Below are 22,655 nucleotides of genomic sequence, written 5' to 3'. Positions count from 1 at the left end.
GCTATCGTGGACCAGTACACCATCTACCATACACTTGAACTCATGACTGCCATGGGCTAGAACACCATCTACCATACACTTAAACCAATCACTGTCATGGACTAGAATACCGTCTACCATACACTTGAACCCATGACTGTCAGGATTAAAACACCATCTACCATACACTTGAACCCATCTCTATCATGGACAAGAACACCATCTACATCACACTTGAACCCATCACTATCATGGACTAAAACACCACCAACCATACACTTAAACCCATGACTATCATTGACTAATACACCATCTGCCATACACTTTAATCCATGGCTGTCATGGACTACAACACCATCTACCATACACTTGAACCCATTACTGTCATGGACTAGAGCACCATCTTTTATACACTTGAACCCATTGCTATCATGGATTAGAACACCATCAACCATACACTTGAACCCATCACTATCATGGACTAAAACATCATCTACCATACACTTCAACCCATCACTGTCATGGACTAGAATATCATCTATCATAAACTTGAACCCATCACAATCATGGACTAGAACACCATCAATCATATAGTTGAACCCATTATCATTGACTAGAACACCGTCTAACATTCACATGATCCTATCACTATCATGGACTAAAACATCATCTACCATATACATGAACCCATGACTATCATGGACTAGAACAACATCTACCATACACTTGAGTCCATCACTGTCATGGACTAGAACACCATCTACTATACCCTTGAACCCATCACTATCACGGACTGGAACACCATCTCCTATACGCTTAAACCCATCACTCTCATGGACTAGAGCACCATCTACCATACACTTTAACCCATGAATATCTTGGGACTAGAACACCATCTACCATAGACATGAACCCATCACTATTATGGACAAGAATACCACCTACCATATACTTGAGCCCATCACTGTTATGTAAAGAACACCTACCATATACCTGAACACACAACTATGATGGATTAGAACATCATCTACCATACACTTGAACTCATGACGATCATGGACTAGAACCCCATCTACCAGAGAGTTGAACCCATTACTATCAAGGACTAGAACATCATCTGCCATACACTTGAACCCATCACTATAATGGACTAGAGCACCATCTACAATACACTTAAACCCATGACTATCATGGACTAGAAGACCATCTACCATACACCTGAACCCATTACTGTCATGGACTAGAGAACATCTACCATACACTTGAACCTATCACTATCATAGACTAGAACACCATCTACCGTACTCTTGAACCAGTGAACATCATGGACTAGAACACCATCTACCATACACTTGAACGCATCACTATCATGGACTAACCACCATTTACCATACACTTGAACCCATCGTTGTCATGGACTAGAATGCCACCTACCATACACTTGAGCCCATCACTATCATGTAAAGAAAACCATCTACCATATACTTGAACCCATCACTATAATGGACTAGAACACCACATACCATACACTTCAACCCATGACAATCATGGATTAGAATACCATCTGCTATACACTTGAACCCATCACTATCATGGACTAGAACACCATCTACCATACACTTCAACCCATGAATGTCTTGGACTAGAACACCATCCACCATACACATGAATCCATCGCTATCATGGACTAGAATACCACCTACCATACACTTGAGCCCATCACTATCATGTAGAGAACGCTATTTACCATACACTTGAACCAATCACTATGATGGACTAGAACATCACCTACCATACACTTGAACCCATGACGATCACGGACTAGAACACCATCTACCTTATGGCTGAACCCATTATTATCATGGACTAGAACATCATCTGCCATACACTTGAACCCATGACAATCATGGACTAGAGCACCATCTACCATACACTTGAACCCATCACTATCATGGACTAGAACACCATCTACATAGAACACCATCTACCATACACTTGAAACCATGAGTGTCATTTACTAGAACACCATCTTCCATACATAAAACAAATTTCTATCATGAACTAGAACACCATCTACCATACACATAACAAATTCCTATCATGGACTAGAACACATTCTACCATATACTTCAACCCAGGAATATCATGGACTAGAACACCACCTACCATTCACTTAAACCTATCAGTATCATGGACTAGAATACCATCTATCATACACTTAAACCTATCCCTATCATGGACGAAAACACCATCTACCATAATCTTGAACACATCACTGTCATTGACTAGACACCATCTACCATACATTTGAACCCGTTACTATCATGCACCAGAACATCATGTACTACACACTTCAACCCATGGCTATCATGGACTAGAACACCATCTACCTAACACTTGAACCTATCACTATCATGGACTGAAACGCCACCTACCATACGCTTGAGCCCATCACTACCATGGACAGTAACACCATCTACCACACACTTGAACCCATCACTATCATGGACTAGAACACCATCTACCATACGCTTGAACCCATCACTATCATGGACTAGAACACCCTCTACCATACACTTGAACCCATCACTCTCATGGACCGAAACACCATCTACCATACACATGAACCTCTGACTATCATGGACTAGAACACCATCTACCATACTCTTAAACCCATGACTGTTACGGCTTAGAACACCGTCTACCGTACACTTGAACCCATCACTATCATGGAATAAATCACCATCTACAGTGCACTTGAATCCATTACTATCTTGGACGAGAACACCATCTACCATACAATTGAACCCATGGCTGTCATGGAGTAGAACTTTATTGACCATACATTTGAACCCATCACTACCATGGACTAGAACACCATCTATCACTTAGCTGAACCCATCACTATCTTGGACTAGATCATCTACCATACATTTGAACCCATCCGTATTATGGACTAGAACACCTCCTACCATACACTTGAACTTATTACTGTCATGTCCTAGAACACCATGTACCATACACTTAAATCCATGCCTATCATGTACTAGAACACCATGTACCATACACTTAAATCCATGACTATCATGGACTAGAACACCATCTACCATATACCTAAGACCATGACTATCATGGACTAGAACACCATCTACCATACGCTTGAACCCATCACTATCATGGACTAGAAAACCATCCACCATACACTTGAACCCATGACTATCATGGACTAGAACATCACCTACCATACACTTGAACCCATCACTATCATGGACTAGAACACCATCTCCTGTGCATTTGAACCCATCGCTGTCATGGAGTAGAACACCATCTACCATACACTTGAACCCATCACTATCATGGACTAAAACACCATCTACCTTACACTTGAACCATCTATCATATACTTGAGCCTATCACTATCATGGACTATAACACCATCTATCATATACTTGAGCCTATCACTATCATGGACTATAACACCATCTACCATACACTTGAACCTATCACTGTCATGGACGAGAACACCATCTACCATACACATGAACCTCTTACTATCAAGGACCAGAACACCATCTACCTAACACTTGAACCTATGAATATCATGGACTAGAATACCATCTACCATACGCTTGAACCCTTGAACATGATGGACTATAACACGATCTGCAATAAACTTGAACCCATTTCTATCATGGACTAGAACACCATCTACCATACACTTGAACCCATCACTATCATTGATTAGAACACCATCTACTATACACTTGAACCCATCACTATCATGGACTAGAACACCATCTACTATACACTTGAAACCAATGCTATCATGGACTAGAACACCATCTACCATACACTTGAACCCATCACTATCATGGAATAAAACACCATTTACCATACACTTGAACCCATCACTGTCATGGAATAAATCACCATCTACAGTGCACTTGAACCCGTTACTATCTTGGACTAGAACACCATCTATCATACGATTGAACCCATGGCTGTCATGGACTAGAACACTATCGACCATACATTTGAACCCATCACTCCCACGGACTAGAACACCATCTATTATATAGCTGAACCCATCATTATCTTGGACTAGAAGATCATCTACCATACACTTGAACCCATCCGTATCATGGACTAGAACACCTCCTACCATACACTTGAACTCATTACTGTCATGTACTAGAACACCATGTACCATATACTTAAATCCATGACTATCGTGGACTAGAACACCATCTACCATATACCTAAGACCATGACTATCATGGACTAAAACCCCATCTACCATACGCTTCAACCCATCACTACCATGGACTAGAAAACCATCCACCATACACTTGAACCCATGACTATCATGGACTGGAACATCACCTACCATACACTTGAACCCATCACTATCATGGACTAGAACACCATCTCCCGTACATTTGAACCTATCGCTGTTATGGAGTAGAACACCATCTACCATACACTTGAACCCATCACTATCATGGACTAAAACACCATCTACCTTACACTTGAACCCGTCACTGTCATGGACTAGAACACCATCTATCATACACTTGAACCTATCCCTATCATGGACTAAAACACCATCTACCATACACTTGAACCTATCACTGTCATGGACGAGAACACCATTTACCATGCACATGAACCTCTTACTATCAAGGACCAGAACACCATCTACCTAACACTTGAACCTATGAATGGACTAGAGTACTATCTACCATACGCTTGAACCCTTGAACATGATGGACTAGAACACCATCTGCAATAAACTTGAACCCATTTCTATCATGGACTAAAACACCATCTACCATACACTTGAACCCATCACTATCATTGACTAGAACACCATCTACCATACACTTGAACCCATCACTATCATGGACTAGAACACCATCTACCATACACTTGAATCCAATGCTATCATGGACTAAAACACCATGTACCATACACTTGAACCCATCACTATCATGGAATAAAACACCATCTACCATACACTTGAACCCATCACTGTCATGGACTAGAACACCATCTATCATACACTTGAACCAATCGCTTTCATGGATTAGAACACCATCTACCATACACTTGAACCCATCACTATCATGGACTAGAACACCATCTACCATACACTTGAACCCATGACTGTCATTGACTAGAACACCATCTACCATACACTTGAACCCATCACTATCATTGACTAGAACACCATCTACCATACATGTAACAAATTCCTATCATGGACTAGAACACCATCTACTATATACCTGATCCCATGACTATTATGGACTAGAACACCATCTACCTTACACTTTAACCCATCACTATCATGGACTAGAACACCATCTACCACACATTTGAACCTATCACTTTCATAGACTAGAACACCATCTACCATACACTTGAAACCATGACTATCATGGACAAGAACACCATCTACCGCACACTTGAACCCATGACTATCATGGATTTGAAGACCATCTACCATACACTTGAACCCATGGCTATCATGGACTAGATCTCCATCTACCATACACTTGAACCCATGACTGTCATTGACTAAAACACCATCTACCATTCATATAAACCCATTCCTATCATGGACTTGAACACGATCTACTATACATTTGAACCCATGACTATTATGGACTAGAACAGCATCTACCATACACTTTAACTAATCACTATCATGGACTAGAACACCATCTACCATACACTTGAACCTATCACATTCATGGACTTGAACACCATCTACCATACACTTCAACCTACGACTATCATGGATAAGAACACCATCTAGCGTACACTTAAACCCAAGACTATCATGGATTTGAACACCATATACCATACACTTGAACCCATGGCTATGATGGACTAAAACTCCATCTACCATACACTTGAAACCAACACTATGCTGGACTAGAACACCATCTTCCATACAATGAACCCATTACTATCGTGGAGTAGAGCACCATCTACCATACACTTTAACCCATGACTATCATTGACCAGAACACCATCTACCATATATATGAACCCATCAATATCATGGACTAGAACACCATTTACTATACGCTTGAACCCATGACTGTCATGCACTAGGACACCATCGACCATATACTTGACCCCATCACAATCATGGATTAGAAAACCATCTATCAAACACTTGAACCCATCACTATCATGGACTAGAACACCATCTACCATACACTTGAACCCATCACTATCATCGACTAGAACACCATCTACCATACACTGGAACCCATTCCTATCATGGACTAGAACACCATCTACCATACACCTGATCCCATCACTATCCTGGACTAGAACACCACTTACCATACACTTGAACCTGTGACTATCATGGACTAGAACACCATCTACTATACATTCGAAACCATGACTCTGATGGACTAGAACACCATCTACCATACACTTGAACCTATATCTATCATGGACTAGAACACCATCTACCATACACTTGAACCCATCACTCATGGACTAAAGCATCGTCTACCATACAAATGAACCCATCACTATCATTGAATATAACACCATCTACTCTACACTTGAACCCATCAATATCATGGAATATCATGGATTACAACACCATCTGTCTTACACTTGAACCCATGACTTTCGTGGATTAGAACACTATCTACCACAAAATTGAACCCATCACTGTCATGGACTAGAACACCACCCACCATACACTTGAACCCATCAGTATCATGGACTAAAACACCATGTACCATACACTTGAACCCATGACTATTATGGAATAGAACACCACCTACCATACGGTTGAACCCATGACTATCTTGGACTAGAACACCATCTACCATACACTTGAATCGAAGACTATTATGGGCTAAATCACCATCTACACTTAAACCTATCATTATCATGGACTAGAACACCATCTACCATGACTATCATGGACTAGAACACCACGTACCATACACTTAAACCCATCACTATAATGGACTAGAACGCCATCTACTGTACTCTTAAACCCGTGAACATCATGGACTAGAACACCATCTACCATACCCTTGAATCTATCACTATCATGGACTAAAACACCCTATACCATACACTTGAGCCCATCACTATCACGTAAAGAACTATCATGGATTAGAACACCATGTACCATACAGTTGAACCCATTACTTATGGACTAAAACACCATCTACTATACACTTGAACCCATCACTATCATGAACTAAAACACCATCTACCACACAATTGAATCCAAGACTATAATGGACTAAAGCACCGTCTACCATACACCTAAACCCATCACTATCATGGATCAGAACACCCTCTACCATATACTTGAACTCATGATTATCATGGATTAGAACACCATCTACCATACACTTGAACCCATGACTATCGTGGACTAGAACAGCATCAACCATACACTTGAACCCATGACTATCATGGATTAGATACTTGAACCCTTCACCATTATGGACTAGAACACCATCTACCATACCCTTGAATCCAAGACTATCATGTACTAGAACACAATCTACCATACACTCGAACCCATCACTGTTATGGACTAAAACGCCATCTACCATACACTTGAACCCATCACTATTATGGACTAGGACACATCTACCATACACTTGAACCCATCACTATCTTGGACCAGAACACTATCTACCATACACTTGAACCCATCACTATCATGGACTAAAACACCATCTTCCATACACTTGAACTCATCACTATCATCGACTAGAACACCATCTTCCATACACTCGAACCCATCACGAGCATGGACTAAAACACCATCTTCCATACACTTGAACCCATCACTATCATCGATTAGAACACCATCTACCATACGCTTGAACCCATCACTACCATGGACTACAACACCATCTACTCGAACCCATCACGAGCATGGACTAAAACACCATCTTCCATACACTTGAACCCATCACTATCATCGATTAGAACACCATCTACCATACGCTTGAACCCATCACTACCATGGACTACAACACCATCTACCATACACTTGAACCCATCACTATCATCGACTAGAACACCATCTTCCATACACTCGAACCCATCACGATCATGGACTAAAACACCATCTTCCATACACTTGAACCCATCACTATCATCGATTAGAACACCATCTACCATACGCTTGAACCCATCACTACCATGGACTACAACACCATCTACCATACACTTGAACCCATCACTATCATCGACTAGAACACCATCTTCCATACACTCGAACCCATCACTATCATGGACTAAACACCATCTTCCATACACTTGAACCCATCACTATCATCGATTAGAACACCATCTACCATACGCTTGAACCCATCACTATCATGGACTACAACACCATCTACCATACACTTGAAATCATCACTATCATCGACTAGAACACCATCTCCCATGCACTTGAACACTGTTATACACTTGATTTCTATCTTAAACAATTGAGTTCCGTCACTTTTATACACCTAAACCCCAGTTCTCATATATAAGTGAACCCCGTCTGTCTTAGACTTGAATCCTTCCAGTGGTACAGAGTTAACCAGTGCCCTCTGCCTCCAGTGGTACACAGTTAACCAGTGCCCTCTGCCTCCAGTGGTACACAGTTAACCAGTGTCCTCTGCCTCCAGTGGTACACAGTTAACCAGTGCCCTCTGCCTCCAGTGGTACACAGTTAACCAGTGTCCTCTGCCTTCAGTGGTATAATTTACTAGTGTCCTCTGCCTCTAGTGGTATATAGTTAACCAGTGTCCTCTGCCTACAGTTGTACACAGTTAACCAGTGTCCTCTGCCTTCAGTGGTATAATTTACTAGTGTCCTCTGCCTCTAGTGGTATATAGTTAACCAGTGTCCTCTGCCTACAGTGGTGCACAGTTAGCAAGTGTCCTCTGCCTACAGTTGTACACAGTTAACCAGTATCCTCTGCCTTCAGTGGTATAATTTACTAGTGTCCTCTGCCTCTAGTGGTATATAGTTAACCAGTGTCCTCTGCCTACAGTGGTGCACAGTTAGCAAGTGTCCTTTGCCTACAGTTGTACACAGTTAACCAGTGTCCTCTGCCTCCAGTGGTACACAGTTAACCAGTGCCCTCTGCCTCCAGTGGTACACAGTTAACCAGTGTCCTCTGCCTTCAGTGGTATAATTTACTAGTGTCCTCTGCCTCTAGTGGTATATAGTTAACCAGTGTCCTCTGCCTCCAGTGGTACACAGTTAACCAGTGCCCTCTGCCTTCAGTGGTACACAGTTAACCAGTGTCCTCTGCCTCCAGTGGTACACAGTTAACCAGTGTCCTCTGCCTCCAGTGGTACACAGTTAACCAGTGTCCTCTGCCTTCAGTGGTATAATTTACTAGTGTCCTCTGCCTCTAGTGGTATATAGTTAACCAGTGTCCTCTGCCTCCAGTGGTACACAGTTAACCAGTGCCCTCTGCCTCCAGTGGTACACAGTTAACCAGTGTCCTCTGCCTTCAGTGGTATAATTTACTAGTGTCCTCTGCCTCTAGTGGTATATAGTTAACCAGTGTCCTCTGCCTACAGTGGTGCACAGTTAGCAAGTGTCCTTTGCCTACAGTTGTACACAGTTAACCAGTGTCCTCTGCCTCCAGTGGTACACAGTTAACCAGTGCCCTCTGCCTCCAGTGGTACACAGTTAACCAGTGTCCTCTGCCTTCAGTGGTATAATTTACTAGTGTCCTCTGCCTCTAGTGGTATATAGTTAACCAGTGTCCTCTGCCTCCAGTGGTACACAGTTAACCAGTGCCCTCTGCCTCCAGTGGTACACAGTTAACCAGTGTCCTCTGCCTTCAGTGGTATAATTTACTAGTGTCCTCTGCCTCTAGTGGTATATAGTTAACCAGTGCCCTCTGCCTCCAGTGGTACACAGTTAACCAGTATCCTCTGCCTTCAGTGGTACACAGTTAACCAGTATCCTCTGTCTCCTATGGTACACAGTTAACCAGTGTCCTCTGCCTTCAGTGGTACACAGTTAACCAGTATCCTCTGTCTCCTATGGTACACAGTTAACCAGTGTCCTCTGCCTACAGTGGTACACAGTTAGCAAGTGTCCTCTGCCTACAGTTGTACACAGTTAACCAGTATCCTCTGTCTCCTATGGTACACAGTTAACCAATGTCCTCTGTATCCAGTGGTACACAATTGACAAGTGTCCCCTGCCTCCAGTGGTACATGGTTAATTAATGTCCTCTGTATCCAGTGTTACACAGTTAACCAGTGTCCTCTACCTCCAGTGGTACACAGGAAGTATCCTCTATATCCGGTGGTACAGGGTTCACTAGTGTCGTCTACCTCCAGTGGTACACAATTAACCAGTGTCCTCTGCGTCCAGGGATACACAGTTATCAAGTGCCCTTTGTATCCAGTGGTACACAGCAAGTATCCTCTGCCTCCAGTGGTACATAGTTAACAAGTGTTCTCTGTATCCAGTGGTACAAAGTTAACCGGTGTCCTCTGCCTCCAGTGGTACACAGTAGCCTCTGTCTACGATGGTACACAGTTAACCAATGGCATATATATCCAGTGGTACACATTTAAAAAGTATCCTCTTCCTCCAGTGGTACACAGTTAGCAAGTGTCATCTGCGTCCAGTGGTACACAGTCAACTTGTGCCATCTGCCTCCAGTGGTACACATTTAAGTAATGTCCTCTATATCCAGTGGTACACATTTAACAAATGTCCTCTGCCTTCAGTGGTACACAGTTAACTAATGTCCTCTATATCTAGTGATACACAGTTAACCAGTGTCCTTTACCTCCAGTGGTAAACAGTTAACCAATGTCCTCAGCATCCAGTGGTACACAGTTAACCAGTGTCCTCTACCTCCTGTGGTACACAGTTAACCAATATCCTCTATATCCAGTGGTACACAGTTAACCAGTGTCCTCTACGTCCAGTGGTACAAAGTTAGCAAGTGTCCTCTGTATCCAGCGGTGTACAGGCCTGATTGAACCAATGTAATCTATGTCCAGTGGTAAACAAATCAAGATTAAAAACTTTCCTTCGTCTGCAGTGGTACACAGTTAACCAGTGTCCTTCGTCTGCAGTGGTACACAGTTAACCAGTGTCCTTTGTCTGCAGTGGTACACAGTTAACCAGTGTCCTTTGTCTGCAGTGGTACACAGCCCCGGACTTCGACCTCTTCCCAGTGTACTTCCGGCGACGCCTGATGTTACCACAAGAAGATCTCCACCTTCTACACCCAGCCTCCCTGTGGCAGGTGTGGGACGTGCTACAACACCACACACACACCCACGTCCTGCCCAACCCTCCGTCCTCTGGCTTCCTGGGTGAGTCCTGCCATCCATGTTGCCCTACTGGGTGAGTCCTGACATCCATGTTACCTTCCTGGATTACTTCAGCCATCCATGTTGCCCTACTGGGTGAGTCTTGCCATCCATGTTACCCTACTGGGTGTGAGTCCTGCCATCCATGGTACCCTCCTGGATTACTCCAGCCAACCATGTTGCCCTACTGGGTGAGTTCTGCCAACCATGTTGCCCTACCGGGTGAGTCCTACCATCCATGTTGCCCTACTGGGTGAGTTCTGCCATCCATGTTGCCCTACTGAATGAGTCCTACCATCCATGTTGCCCTACTGGGTGAGTCCTGCCATCCATGTTGCCCTACTGGGTGAGTCCTGCCATCCATGATGCCCTACTGGGTGAGTCCTACCATCCATGTTGCCCTACCGGGTGAGTCCTACCATCCATGTTGCCCTAATGGGTGAGTTCTGCCATCCATGTTGCCCTACTGGGTGAGTTCTGCCATCCATGTTGCCCTACTGGGTGAGTTCTGCCATCCATGTTGCCCTACTGGGTGAGTCCTACCATCCATGTTGCCCTACTAGGTGAGTCCTGCCATACATGTTGCCTTACTGGATGAGTCCTGCCATACATGTTGCCCTCTTGGATGAGTCTTGCCATTCATGTTGCCCTACTGGTTGAGTCCTGCCATCCATGTTGCCCTACTGGGTGAGTCCTGCCATCCATGTTGCCCTACTGGGTGAGTCCTGCCATCCATGTTACCCTACTGGGTGAGTCCTGCCATCCATGTTACCCTACTGGGTGAGTCCTGCCATCCATGTTGCCCTACTGGGTGAGTCCTGCCATCCATGTTGCCCTACTGGGTGAGTCCTGCCATCCATGATGCCCTCTTGGAGGAGTCCTGCCATCCATGTTGCCCTACTGGGTAAGTCCTGCCTTTCATGTTGCCCTCCTGGATGAATCCTGCCATCCATGTTGCCCTACTGCATGAGTCCTGCCATCCATGTTGCTATCTTGCATGAGTCCTGCCATCCATGTTACCCTCCTGGGTGAGTCCTGCCATCCATGTTGCCCTACTGGGTAAGTCCTGCCATTCGCGTTGCCCTCCTGGATGAATCCTGCCATCGATGTTCCCCTACTAGATGAGTCCTGCCATCCATGTTGCTCTCCTATATGAGTCCTGCCATCCATGTTACCCTTCTGGGTAAGTCGTCATCCATGTTGCCCTACTGTAAGAGTCCTGCCATCCATGATACTCTCCTGGATGAGTCCTGCCATCAGTGTTACCCTCCTAGATGAGTCCTACCATCCGTGTTACCCTCCTGGATGAGTCCTGCCATCCATGATACTCTCCTGGATGAGTCCTACCATCCGTGTTACCCTCCTGGATGAGTCCTGCCATCCATGTTACCCTACTGGGTGAGCTCTGCCATCCATGTTGCCATAGAGGGTGAGTCCTTCCACCCATGTTGCCTTACTGGGTGAGTCCTGCCATACATGTTGCCCTCTTGGATGAGTCCTGCCATTCATGTTGCCCTACTGAGTGAGTCCTGCCATCATGTTGCCCTACTGGGTGAGATCTGCAATCCATATTGCCCTACTGGGTGAGTCCTGCCATCCATGTTACCCTACTGGGTGAGTCCTGCCATCCATGATGCCCTCCAGGGTGAGTCCTGCCATCCATATTGCTCTCCTGGATGAGTCCTGCCATCCACGTTACCCTCCTGGATGAGCCCTACCATCCATGTTGCCCTACTGGGTGAGTCCTGCCATCCATGTTGCCCTACTGGGTGAGTCCTGCCATCCATGTTGCCCTACTGGGTGAGTCCTGCCATCCATGTTGCTCTACTGGGTGAGTCCTGCTATCCATGTTGCCCTACTGGGTGAGTCCTGCCATCCATGTTGCCCTACTGGGTGAGTCCTGCCATCCATGATGCCCTCCAGGGTAAGTCTTGCCATCCATATTGCTCTCCTGGATGAGTCCTGCCAACCACGTTACCCTCCTGGATGAGCCCTACCATCCATGTTACTCTCCTGGATTACTCCTGCCATCCATGTTGCCCTACTGGGTGAGTCCTGCCATCCATGTTGCCCTACTGGGTGAGTCCTGCCATCCATGTTGCCCTACTGGGTGAGTCCTGCCATCCATGTTGCCCTACTGGGTGAGTCCTGCCATCCATGTTGCCCTACTGGGTGAGTCCTGCCATCCATGTTGCCCTACTGGGTGAATCCTGCCATCCATGTTGCCCTACTGGGTGAGTCCTGCCATCCATGTTGCCCTAATGGGTGAGTCCTGCCATCCATGTTGCCCTATTGGGTGAGTACTGCCATCCATGTTGCCCTAATGGGTGAGTCCTGCCATCCATGTTGCCCTACTGGGTGAGTCCTGCCATCCATGTTGCCCTAATGGGTGAGTCCTGCCATCCATGTTGCCCTATTGGGTGAGTACTGCCATCCATGTTGCACCACTGGGTGAATCTTCCCATCCATGTTGCCTTACTGGATGAGTCCTTCCATGCCTGTTGCCCTCTTGGATGAGTCCTGCCATTCATGTTGCCTTACTAGGTGAGTCCTGCCATCCATGTTGCCCTACTTGATGAGTTCTGCCATCCATGTTACCCTACTGGGTGAGTCCTGCCATCCATGTTGCCCTACTGGGTGAGTCCTGCCATCCATGATGCCCTCCAGGGTGAGTCCTGCCATCCGTGTTGCCCTACTGGGTAAGTCCTGCCATCCATGTTGCTCTCGTGGATGAGTCCTGCCATCCATGTTGCCCTACTGGGTAAGTCCTGCCATCCATGTTGCCCTACTGGGTGAATCCTGCCATCCATGTTACCCTCCTGGGTGAGTCCTGCCATCCGTGTTGCCCTACTGGGTAAGTCCTGCCATCCATGTTGCTCTCGTGGATGAGTCCTGCCATCCATGTAACCTTCCTGGATGAGTCCTACCATCCATGTTACCCTCCTGGATGAGTCCCGCCATCTATGTTACCCTACTGGGTGAGTTCTGCCTTCAGTGTTGCCCTACTAGATGAGTCCTGCCATCCATTTTGCTCTCCTGGATGAGTCCTACCGTCCATGTTACCCTCCTGGATGAGTCCTACCATCCATGTAACCCTCCTGGATGAGTCCTGCCATCCATATTACCCTACTGGGTGAGTTCTGCCATCCATGTTGCCCTACAGGGTGAGTTTTGCCATCCATGTTGCCCTATTGGGTGAGTCCTGCCATCCGTGCTGCCCTACTGGATGAGTCCTGCCATCCATATTGCCCTACTGGGTGAGTTCTGCCATCCATGTTACCCTACTGGGTGAGTTCTGCCATCCATGTTGCCCTACAGGGTGAGTTCTGCCATCCATGTTGCCCTACTGGGTGAGTCCTGCCATCCATGTTGCCCTACTGGGTGAGTCCTGCCATCCATGATGCCCTGCATTATGATCCTGCCATTTATGTTACCCTCCTGGGTGAGTACTGGCATCCATGTTACCCTCCTGGATGAGCCCTACCATTCATGTTACCCTCCTGGATTACTACTGCCATCCATGTTCCCTACTGAGTGAGTTCTGCCATCCATGTTACCCTACTAGGTAAGTCGTTACCATCAATGTTGACCTACTGGGTGAGTCCTGCCATCCATTTTGCCAGGCTGTGTGGGTCCTGCCATCCATGTTGCCTTATTGTGTGAGTCCTGCCATCCATGTTCCTCTCCTGGATGAGTCCTGCCATCCTTGTTACCCTCCTAGATGAGTCCTCCCATCCATGTTGCCCTACTGGGTGAGTCCTCCCATACATGTTGCCCTACTGGATGAGTTCTGCCATCGATGTTGCCCTCCTGGATGAGTCCTGCCATTCATGTTACCCTACTGGGTGAGTCCTAACATCCATCTTGCCTTACTGGGTGAGTCCTCTTATCCATGTTGCCCTACTGGGTGAGTCCTGCCATCCATGATGCCCTGCATTATAAGTACTGCCATCCATGTTGCCCTACTGGGTGAGTCCTCCCATACATGTTGCCCTACTGGATGAGTTCTGCCATCGATGTTGCCCTCCTGGATGAGTCCTGCCATTCATGTTACCCTACTGGGTGAGTCCTGCCATCCATGTTGCTCTACTGGGTGAGTCCTCCCATCCATGTTGCCCTACTGGGTGAGTCCTGCCATCCATGTTGCCCTACTGGGTGAGTCCTGCCATCTATTTTTCCTACTGGGTGAGTCCTGCCATCTATGTTGCCCTCGTGGATTAGTCCTGCCGTCCATGTTGCCCCCCTGGATAAGTCCTGCTATTCATGTTGCCCTACTGGGTGAGTCCTGCTATCCATGTCACCCCCTTGGATGAGTCCTGCCATCCTTGTTCCCCTACTGGATGAATCCTGACATCCATGTTACCCTCATGGAAGAGTCCTGTCATCCATATTACCCTTATAGATGAGTACTGCCATCCATGCTAACCTCCTGGGTGAGTCCTGCCATCCATGCTACCCTCCTGGATGAGTCATGCCATCCATGTTACCCTCCTGGATGTGTCCTGCCATCCCTGTTACACCTCTTGTATGAATCCTGAAATCCATTTTACCCTTCTGGATGAGTCCTACCATTCATGTTAACTTCCTGGATGAGTCCTTCCATCCATATTACCCTCCTGGGTGAGCTCTGCCATCCCTATTAATTTCCTTGATGAGTTCTGCCATCCATGTTACCCTTCTGGGTGAGTCTTGCCATCCATGTTGCCCTTCTGGGTGAATACTGCCATTTATGTTGCCCTACTGGGTGAGCCCTGCCAATCATGTTGCCCTACTGGGTGAGACCTGCCATCCATGTTGTCCTACTGGGTGAGTCCTGCCATCCATGATGCCTTCCAGGCTGAGTCCTGCCACCCATGTTGCCCTACTGAATGAGTCCTGCCATCCATGTTGCCCTCCTGGATAAGTCTTGCCATCCATGTTGCCCTACTGGTTGAGTCCTGCCATCCTTGTTCCCCTAGGGGAGTCCTGCCATCCATGTAACCCTCCTGGATGAATCCTGTCATCCATGTTACCCTTCTGGAAGAGTCCTGCCATCCAAGTCGCCATACTAGGTGAGTCCTGTCATTCATATTGCCCTACTGGATGAGTCCTACCATCCGTGTTACCCCCCTTGATGAGTCCTGCCATCCATGTTACCCTCTTGGATGAGTCCTCCCATCCATGTTACCCTACTGGATGAATCCTGCCATCCATGTTACCCTCATTGATGAGTCCTGCCATCCATATTACCTTTCTAGATGAGTCTTGCCATCCATGTTAACCTCCTGGGTGAGTCCTGCCATCCATGTTACCCTCCTGCATGAGTCCTGTCATCCATGTTAACCTCCTGGATGAGTCCTGCCATTTATATTACTCTCCTGGATGAGTTCTGCCATCCATGTTAATTTCCTTGATGAGTCCTGTTATCCATGTTACCCTCCTGGATTAGTCCTGCCATCCATGTTACCCTCTTGCATGAGTTCTGCCATCCAGGTTAATCTCCTGGATGAATCCTGCCATCCATGCTACCCTTCTTGAGGAGACCTGCCATCCATGTTGCCCTCCTGGATGAGGCCTGTCATCCATGTTAACCTCTTCGATGAGTCCTGCCATCCATGTCAACCTCCTGGATGAGTCCTGCCATCCATGTTACCCTCCTGGATGAGTCCCGCCATTCATATTACTCCTAGATGAACCTGCCATCCATGTTAACCTCCTGGATGAGTCCCTCTATCCATGTTGTTCTTCTGGATGAGTCCTTACATACATGTTACCTTTCTGGATGAGTCCTGCCATCCACGTTAACCTCTTCGATAAGTCCTACTATTCACGTTAAGCTATCGCTGAGTCCTGTCATCCATGTTACCCTCCTGGATGATTCCTACCATCCATGTTACCCTCCTTGATGAGTCCTGCTATCCATATTGCCCTCTTGGATGAGTCCTGCTTTCCATATTAAGCTTCTGGATGAATCCTGCCATCCATGTTGCCCCACTGGGTGAGTCATGCCATCCATGTTGCCCTACTGGGTGAGCCCTGCCATCCATGTTAACCTCCTGGATGAGTCCTGCCATCCATTTTGCTCTACAGGGTGAGTTCTGCCATCCATGTTCCCCTACTGGGTGAGTCCTGCCATCCATGATGCCCTCTAGGCTGAGTTCTGCCATCCATGATGCCCTCCTGGATGAGTCCTGTCATCTATTCTGCTCTACTGGGTGAGTTCTGCCATCCAAGTTGCCCTACTGGTAGAGACTTGCCATCAATGTTTTCCTACTGGATGAGTCCTGCTATCCATGTTGCTCTCCTGGATGAGTCCTGCCATCCATGTTTCCCTCCTGGATGAATCCTGCCATCCATATTACCCTCCTGGATGAGTCCTGCCATCCATGTTGCCCTACTGGATGAGTCCTGCCATCCATGTTACCCTACTGGGTGAATCCTGCCATCCATGTTGCCCTACTGGGTGAGTCCTACCATCCATTTTGCCTTAGTGGGTGAGTCCTGCCATCCATGTTGCCCTACTGGGTGAGTCCAGCCATCCATAATGACCTCCAGGGTGAGTCCAGCTATGCATGTTGCCGTATTGGGTTTTTCTGCCATCCATGTTGCCCTCTTGGGTGAGTCCTGCCATCCATGTTACCTTACTGGGTGAGTCCTCCCATCAATGTTGCCCTCCTGGATGAGTCCTGCCATCCATGTTGCCCTACTGGGTGAGTCCTGCCATCCATGTTGCCCTAGTGGGTGAGTCCTCCCATCCATGTTGCCCTCCTGGATGCGTCCTGCCATCCATGTTGCCCTCCTGGGTGAGTCCTGCCATCCATGTTGCCCTCCTGGATGAGTCCTGCCATCCATGTTACCCTATTGGGTGAGTCTTGCCATCCATGTTGCCCTTCAGGGTAAGTCCTGCCATCCATGTTGCTCTCCTGGATGAGTCCTGCCATCCATGTTGCCCCATTGGATGAATCTTGCCATCCATGTTGCCCTACTGAGTGAGTCTTGCCATCCATGTTGCCCTCCTGGGTGAGTCCTGCCATCTATGTGGTCCTCCTGGGTGAGTTCTGCCATCCAGGTTATCCTACTGGGTGAGTCCTGCCATCCATGATGCCCTCCAGGCTGATTCCTGCCATCCATGTTGCCCTACTGGGTGAGTCCTGCCATCCATGTTGCCCTCGTGGATGAGTCCTGCCATCTATGTTGCCCTACTAGGTGAGTCCTGCCATCCATGTTGCCTTACTAGGTGAGTCCTGCCATCCATGCTGCCCTACTGGGTGAGTCCTGCCATCTATGTTGCCCTCCTGGATGAGTCTTGACATTCATATTGGCCTACTGGCTGAGTCCTGCCATCCATGTTGCCCTAGGGGGTGAGTCCTGCCACCCATGTTGCCCTACTGGGTGAGTCCTGCTATCCATGTTGCGCCACTGGGTGAGTCCTGACATCCATTTTACCTTCCTGGATGAGTTCTGTCATCCATGTTAACCTCCTGGATGAATTCTGCCATCCATGTTACCCTCCTGGATGAATCCTGCCATACATGTTGCTCTACTGGATAAGTCCTGCCATCTATCTTAACCTGGATGAGTCCTGCCATCCATGTTACCCTCCTGGATGAGTCTTGCCCTCCATGTTAACCTCCTGGATGAATTCTACCATCCATGTTACCCTCCTGGATGAATCCTGCCATCCATGTTACCCTCCTGCAGAGTCTTGCCATCCATGTTGCTCTCCTGGATGAGTCCTTCCATCCATGTTACCCTCCTGGATGAGTCCTGCCATCCATGTTACCCTCCTGGATGAGTCCTGCCAACCATGTTACCCTCTTGACGAGTCCTGCCATCCATCTTGCGTTACTGGATGAATCCTGTCATCCATGTTACCCTCATGGATGAGTCCTGCCATCCATGTTACCCTCTTGCATGAGTCTTGCCATCGATATTACCTTTCTGGATGAGTCCTGCCATCCATGTTAACCCCCTGGTTGAATCCTGCCATCCATGGTACCCTCCTGGATGAGTCCTGCCATCCATGGTTCCCCCTGGATGAGTCCTGCCATCTATTTTACCCTCTTCTATGAGTCCTGCCATCCATATTACTCTCCTGGATGAGTCCTGCCATTCATGTTAACCTCCTGGATGAGTGTTGCCGTAACCCTTCTGGATGAGTCCTGTCATCTATGTTATCCTTCTAAATGAGTCCTGCCATCCATGATAACCCCCTGGATGAGTGTTGCCATCCATGTTACCCTTCTGGATGATGCTGACCCACTGTAACTATCATATGTGTTACAGGTATCGTGTTGATGCTGACCCACTGTAACTATCATATGTGTTACAGGAATCGTGTTGATGCTGACCCACTGTAACTATCATATGTGTTACAGGTATCGTGTTGATGCTGACCCACTGTAATTATCATGTGTTACAGGTATCGTGTTGATGCTGACCCACTGTAACTATCATATGTGTTACAGGTATCGTGTTGATGCTGACCCACTGTAACTATCATATGTGTTACAGGTATCGTGTTGATGCTGACCCACTGTAACTATCATATGTCTTACAGGTATCGTGTTGATGCTGGCTCACTGTAACTATCATATGCGTTACAGGTATCGTGTTGATGCTGGCCCACTGTAACTATCATATGTGTTACAGGTATCGTGTTGATGCTGACCCACTGTAACTATCATATGTGTTACAGGTATCGTGTTGATGCTGACCCACTGTAACTGTCATATGTGTTACAGGTATCGTGTTGATGCTGGCCCACTGTAACTATCATATGTGTTACAGGTATCGTGTTGATGCTGACCCACTGTAACTATCATATGTGTTACAGGTATCGTGTTGATGCTGACCCACTGTAACTATCATATGTGTTACAGGTATCGTGTTGATGCTGACCCACTGTAACTATCATATGTGCTACAGGTATCGTGTTGATGCTGGCTCACTGTAACTATCATATGTGTTACAGGTATCGTGTTGATGCTGACCCACTGTAACTATCATATGTGTTACAGGTATCGTGTTGATGCTGGCCCACTGTAACTATCATATGTGTTACAGGTATCGTGTTGATGCTGGCCCACTGTAACTATCATATGTGTTACAGGTATCGTGTTGATGCTGACCCACTGTAACTATCATATGTGTTACAGGTATCGTGTTGATGCTGGCCCACTGTAACTATCATATGTGTTACAGTTATCGTGTTGATGCTGACCCACTGTAACTATCATATGTGTTACAGGTATCGTGTTGATACTGACCCACTGTAACTATCATATGTGTTACAGGTATCGTGTTGATGCTGACCCACTGTAACTATCATATGTGTTACAGGTATCGTGTTGATGCTGACCTACTGTAACTATCATATGTGTTACAGGTATCGTGTTGATGCTGACCCACTGTAACTATCATATGTGCTACAGGTATCGTGTTGATGCTGACCTACTGTAACTGTCATATGTGTTACAGGTATCGTGTTGATGCTGACCCACTGTAACTGTCATATGTGTTACAGGTATCGTGTTGATGCTGGCCCACTGTAACTATCATATGTGTTACAGGTATCGTGTTGATGCTGACCTACTGTAACTATCATATGTGTTACAGGTATCGTGTTGATGCTGACCCACTGTAACTATCATATGTGTTACAGTTATCGTGTTGATGCTGACCCACTGTAACTATCATATGTGTTACAGGTATCGTGTTGATACTGACCCACTGTAACTATCATATGTGTTACAGGTATCGTGTTGATGCTGACCCACTGTAACTATCATATGTGTTACAGGTATCGTGTTGATGCTGACCTACTGTAACTATCATATGTGTTACAGGTATCGTGTTGATGCTGACCCACTGTAACTATCATATGTGTTACAGGTATCGTGTTGATGCTAGCCCACTGCCACACAGTAGACGCAGTAGAGTTCGTGCCATCACTAAGGTTAACCAAACAGTGTCACTACTGGGACGTGGCAGCCAACTCTGGCTGTACCTTCGGTGACTGGCATCCACTGGCCACAGAGAAGCTCCTCTCACTCGTACTCAACCAGGCCAGCGATGAAGACACTTTTAGTAAAGGATTTATCAGAATACCTGGATTCAAGAGCCTAGCCTGTCACCACAAGGACTCATATAGATAATGATAACACCTCCTAGTACAACACCACCAGGACTCAGATAGATAATGATAACACCTCCTAGTACAACACCACCAGGACTCAGATAGATAATGATAACACCTCCTAGTACAACACCACCAGGAATCGGATAGATAAGGATAACACTTCCCAGTACTGCACCACCAGGACTTAGATAGATAATGATAACACTGCATAGTGCAGCACCACCAGGACTTTGAGATAATGATAACACCTCCTAGTACAACACCACCAGGACTCAGATAGATAATGATAACATCTCCTAGTACTGCACCATCAGTACTCAGACAGATAATGATAACACCTCCTAGTACAACACCACCAGAACTCAGACAATGATAACAACTCCTAGTACAACACCACCAGACTCACACAGATAATGATAACAACTCCTAGTACAGCACCACCAGGACTCACACAGATAATGATAACACCTCCTAGTACAACACCACCAGGACTCAGACAGATAATGATAACACCTTCTAGTACAGCACCACCAGGACTCAGACAGATAATGATAACAACTCCTAGTACAACACCACCAGGACTCACACAGATAATGATAACACCTCCTAGTACAACACCACCAGGACTCACACAGATAATGATAACACCTCCTAGTACAACACCACCAGGACTCACACAGATAATGATAACACCTCCTAGTACAACACCACCAGGACTCACACAGATAATGATAACACCTCCTAGTACAACACCACCAGGACTCACACAGATAATGATAACACCTCCTAGTACAACACCACCAGGACTCACACAGATAATGATAACACCTCCTAGTACAACACCACCAGGACTCACACAGATAATGATAACACCTCCTAGTACAACACCACCAGGACTCACACAGATAATGATAACACCTCCTAGTACAACACCACCAGGACTCACACAGATAATGATAACACCTCCTAGTACAACACCACCAGGACTCACACAGATAATGATAACACCTCCTAGTACAACACCACCAGGACTCACACAGATAATGATAACACCTCCTAGTACAACACCACCAGGACTCACACAGATAATGATAACACCTCCTAGTACAACACCACCAGGACTCACACAGATAATGATAACACCTCCTAGTACAACACCACCAGGACTCACACAGATAATGATAACACCTCCTAGTACAACA

The 22,655-nt window shown here is 46.3% G+C and overlaps 1 protein-coding gene across 1 annotated transcript in view; it reads left to right on the top strand.

The window, feature by feature from the left end:
- The window catches only part of SiaT (beta-galactoside-a-2,6-sialyltransferase), a 73,141-nt gene extending 50,989 nt beyond the window's left edge, over positions 1-22,152 (top strand). The window contains exons 7-12 of the mRNA XM_071660077.1: positions 9,638-9,707; positions 10,246-10,443; positions 10,604-10,707; positions 10,808-10,877; positions 11,162-11,336; positions 21,207-22,152. Coding sequence (XP_071516178.1) covers positions 9,638-9,707; positions 10,246-10,443; positions 10,604-10,707; positions 10,808-10,877; positions 11,162-11,336; positions 21,207-21,469 — 880 coding nt within the window. The 3' untranslated portion in view covers positions 21,470-22,152. The remainder of the gene's footprint in view (positions 1-9,637; positions 9,708-10,245; positions 10,444-10,603; positions 10,708-10,807; positions 10,878-11,161; positions 11,337-21,206) is intronic.
- Positions 22,153-22,655: the final 503 nt, after the last annotated feature.

Source organism: Panulirus ornatus, chromosome 69 (genome assembly GCF_036320965.1).
Source record: "Panulirus ornatus isolate Po-2019 chromosome 69, ASM3632096v1, whole genome shotgun sequence".
In the NCBI taxonomy this organism is placed as follows: Eukaryota; Metazoa; Arthropoda; class Malacostraca; order Decapoda; family Palinuridae; genus Panulirus; species Panulirus ornatus.
The sequence above is the reverse complement of the archived record's forward strand: the minus strand, read 5'-3'. Positions and strand labels throughout refer to the sequence as shown.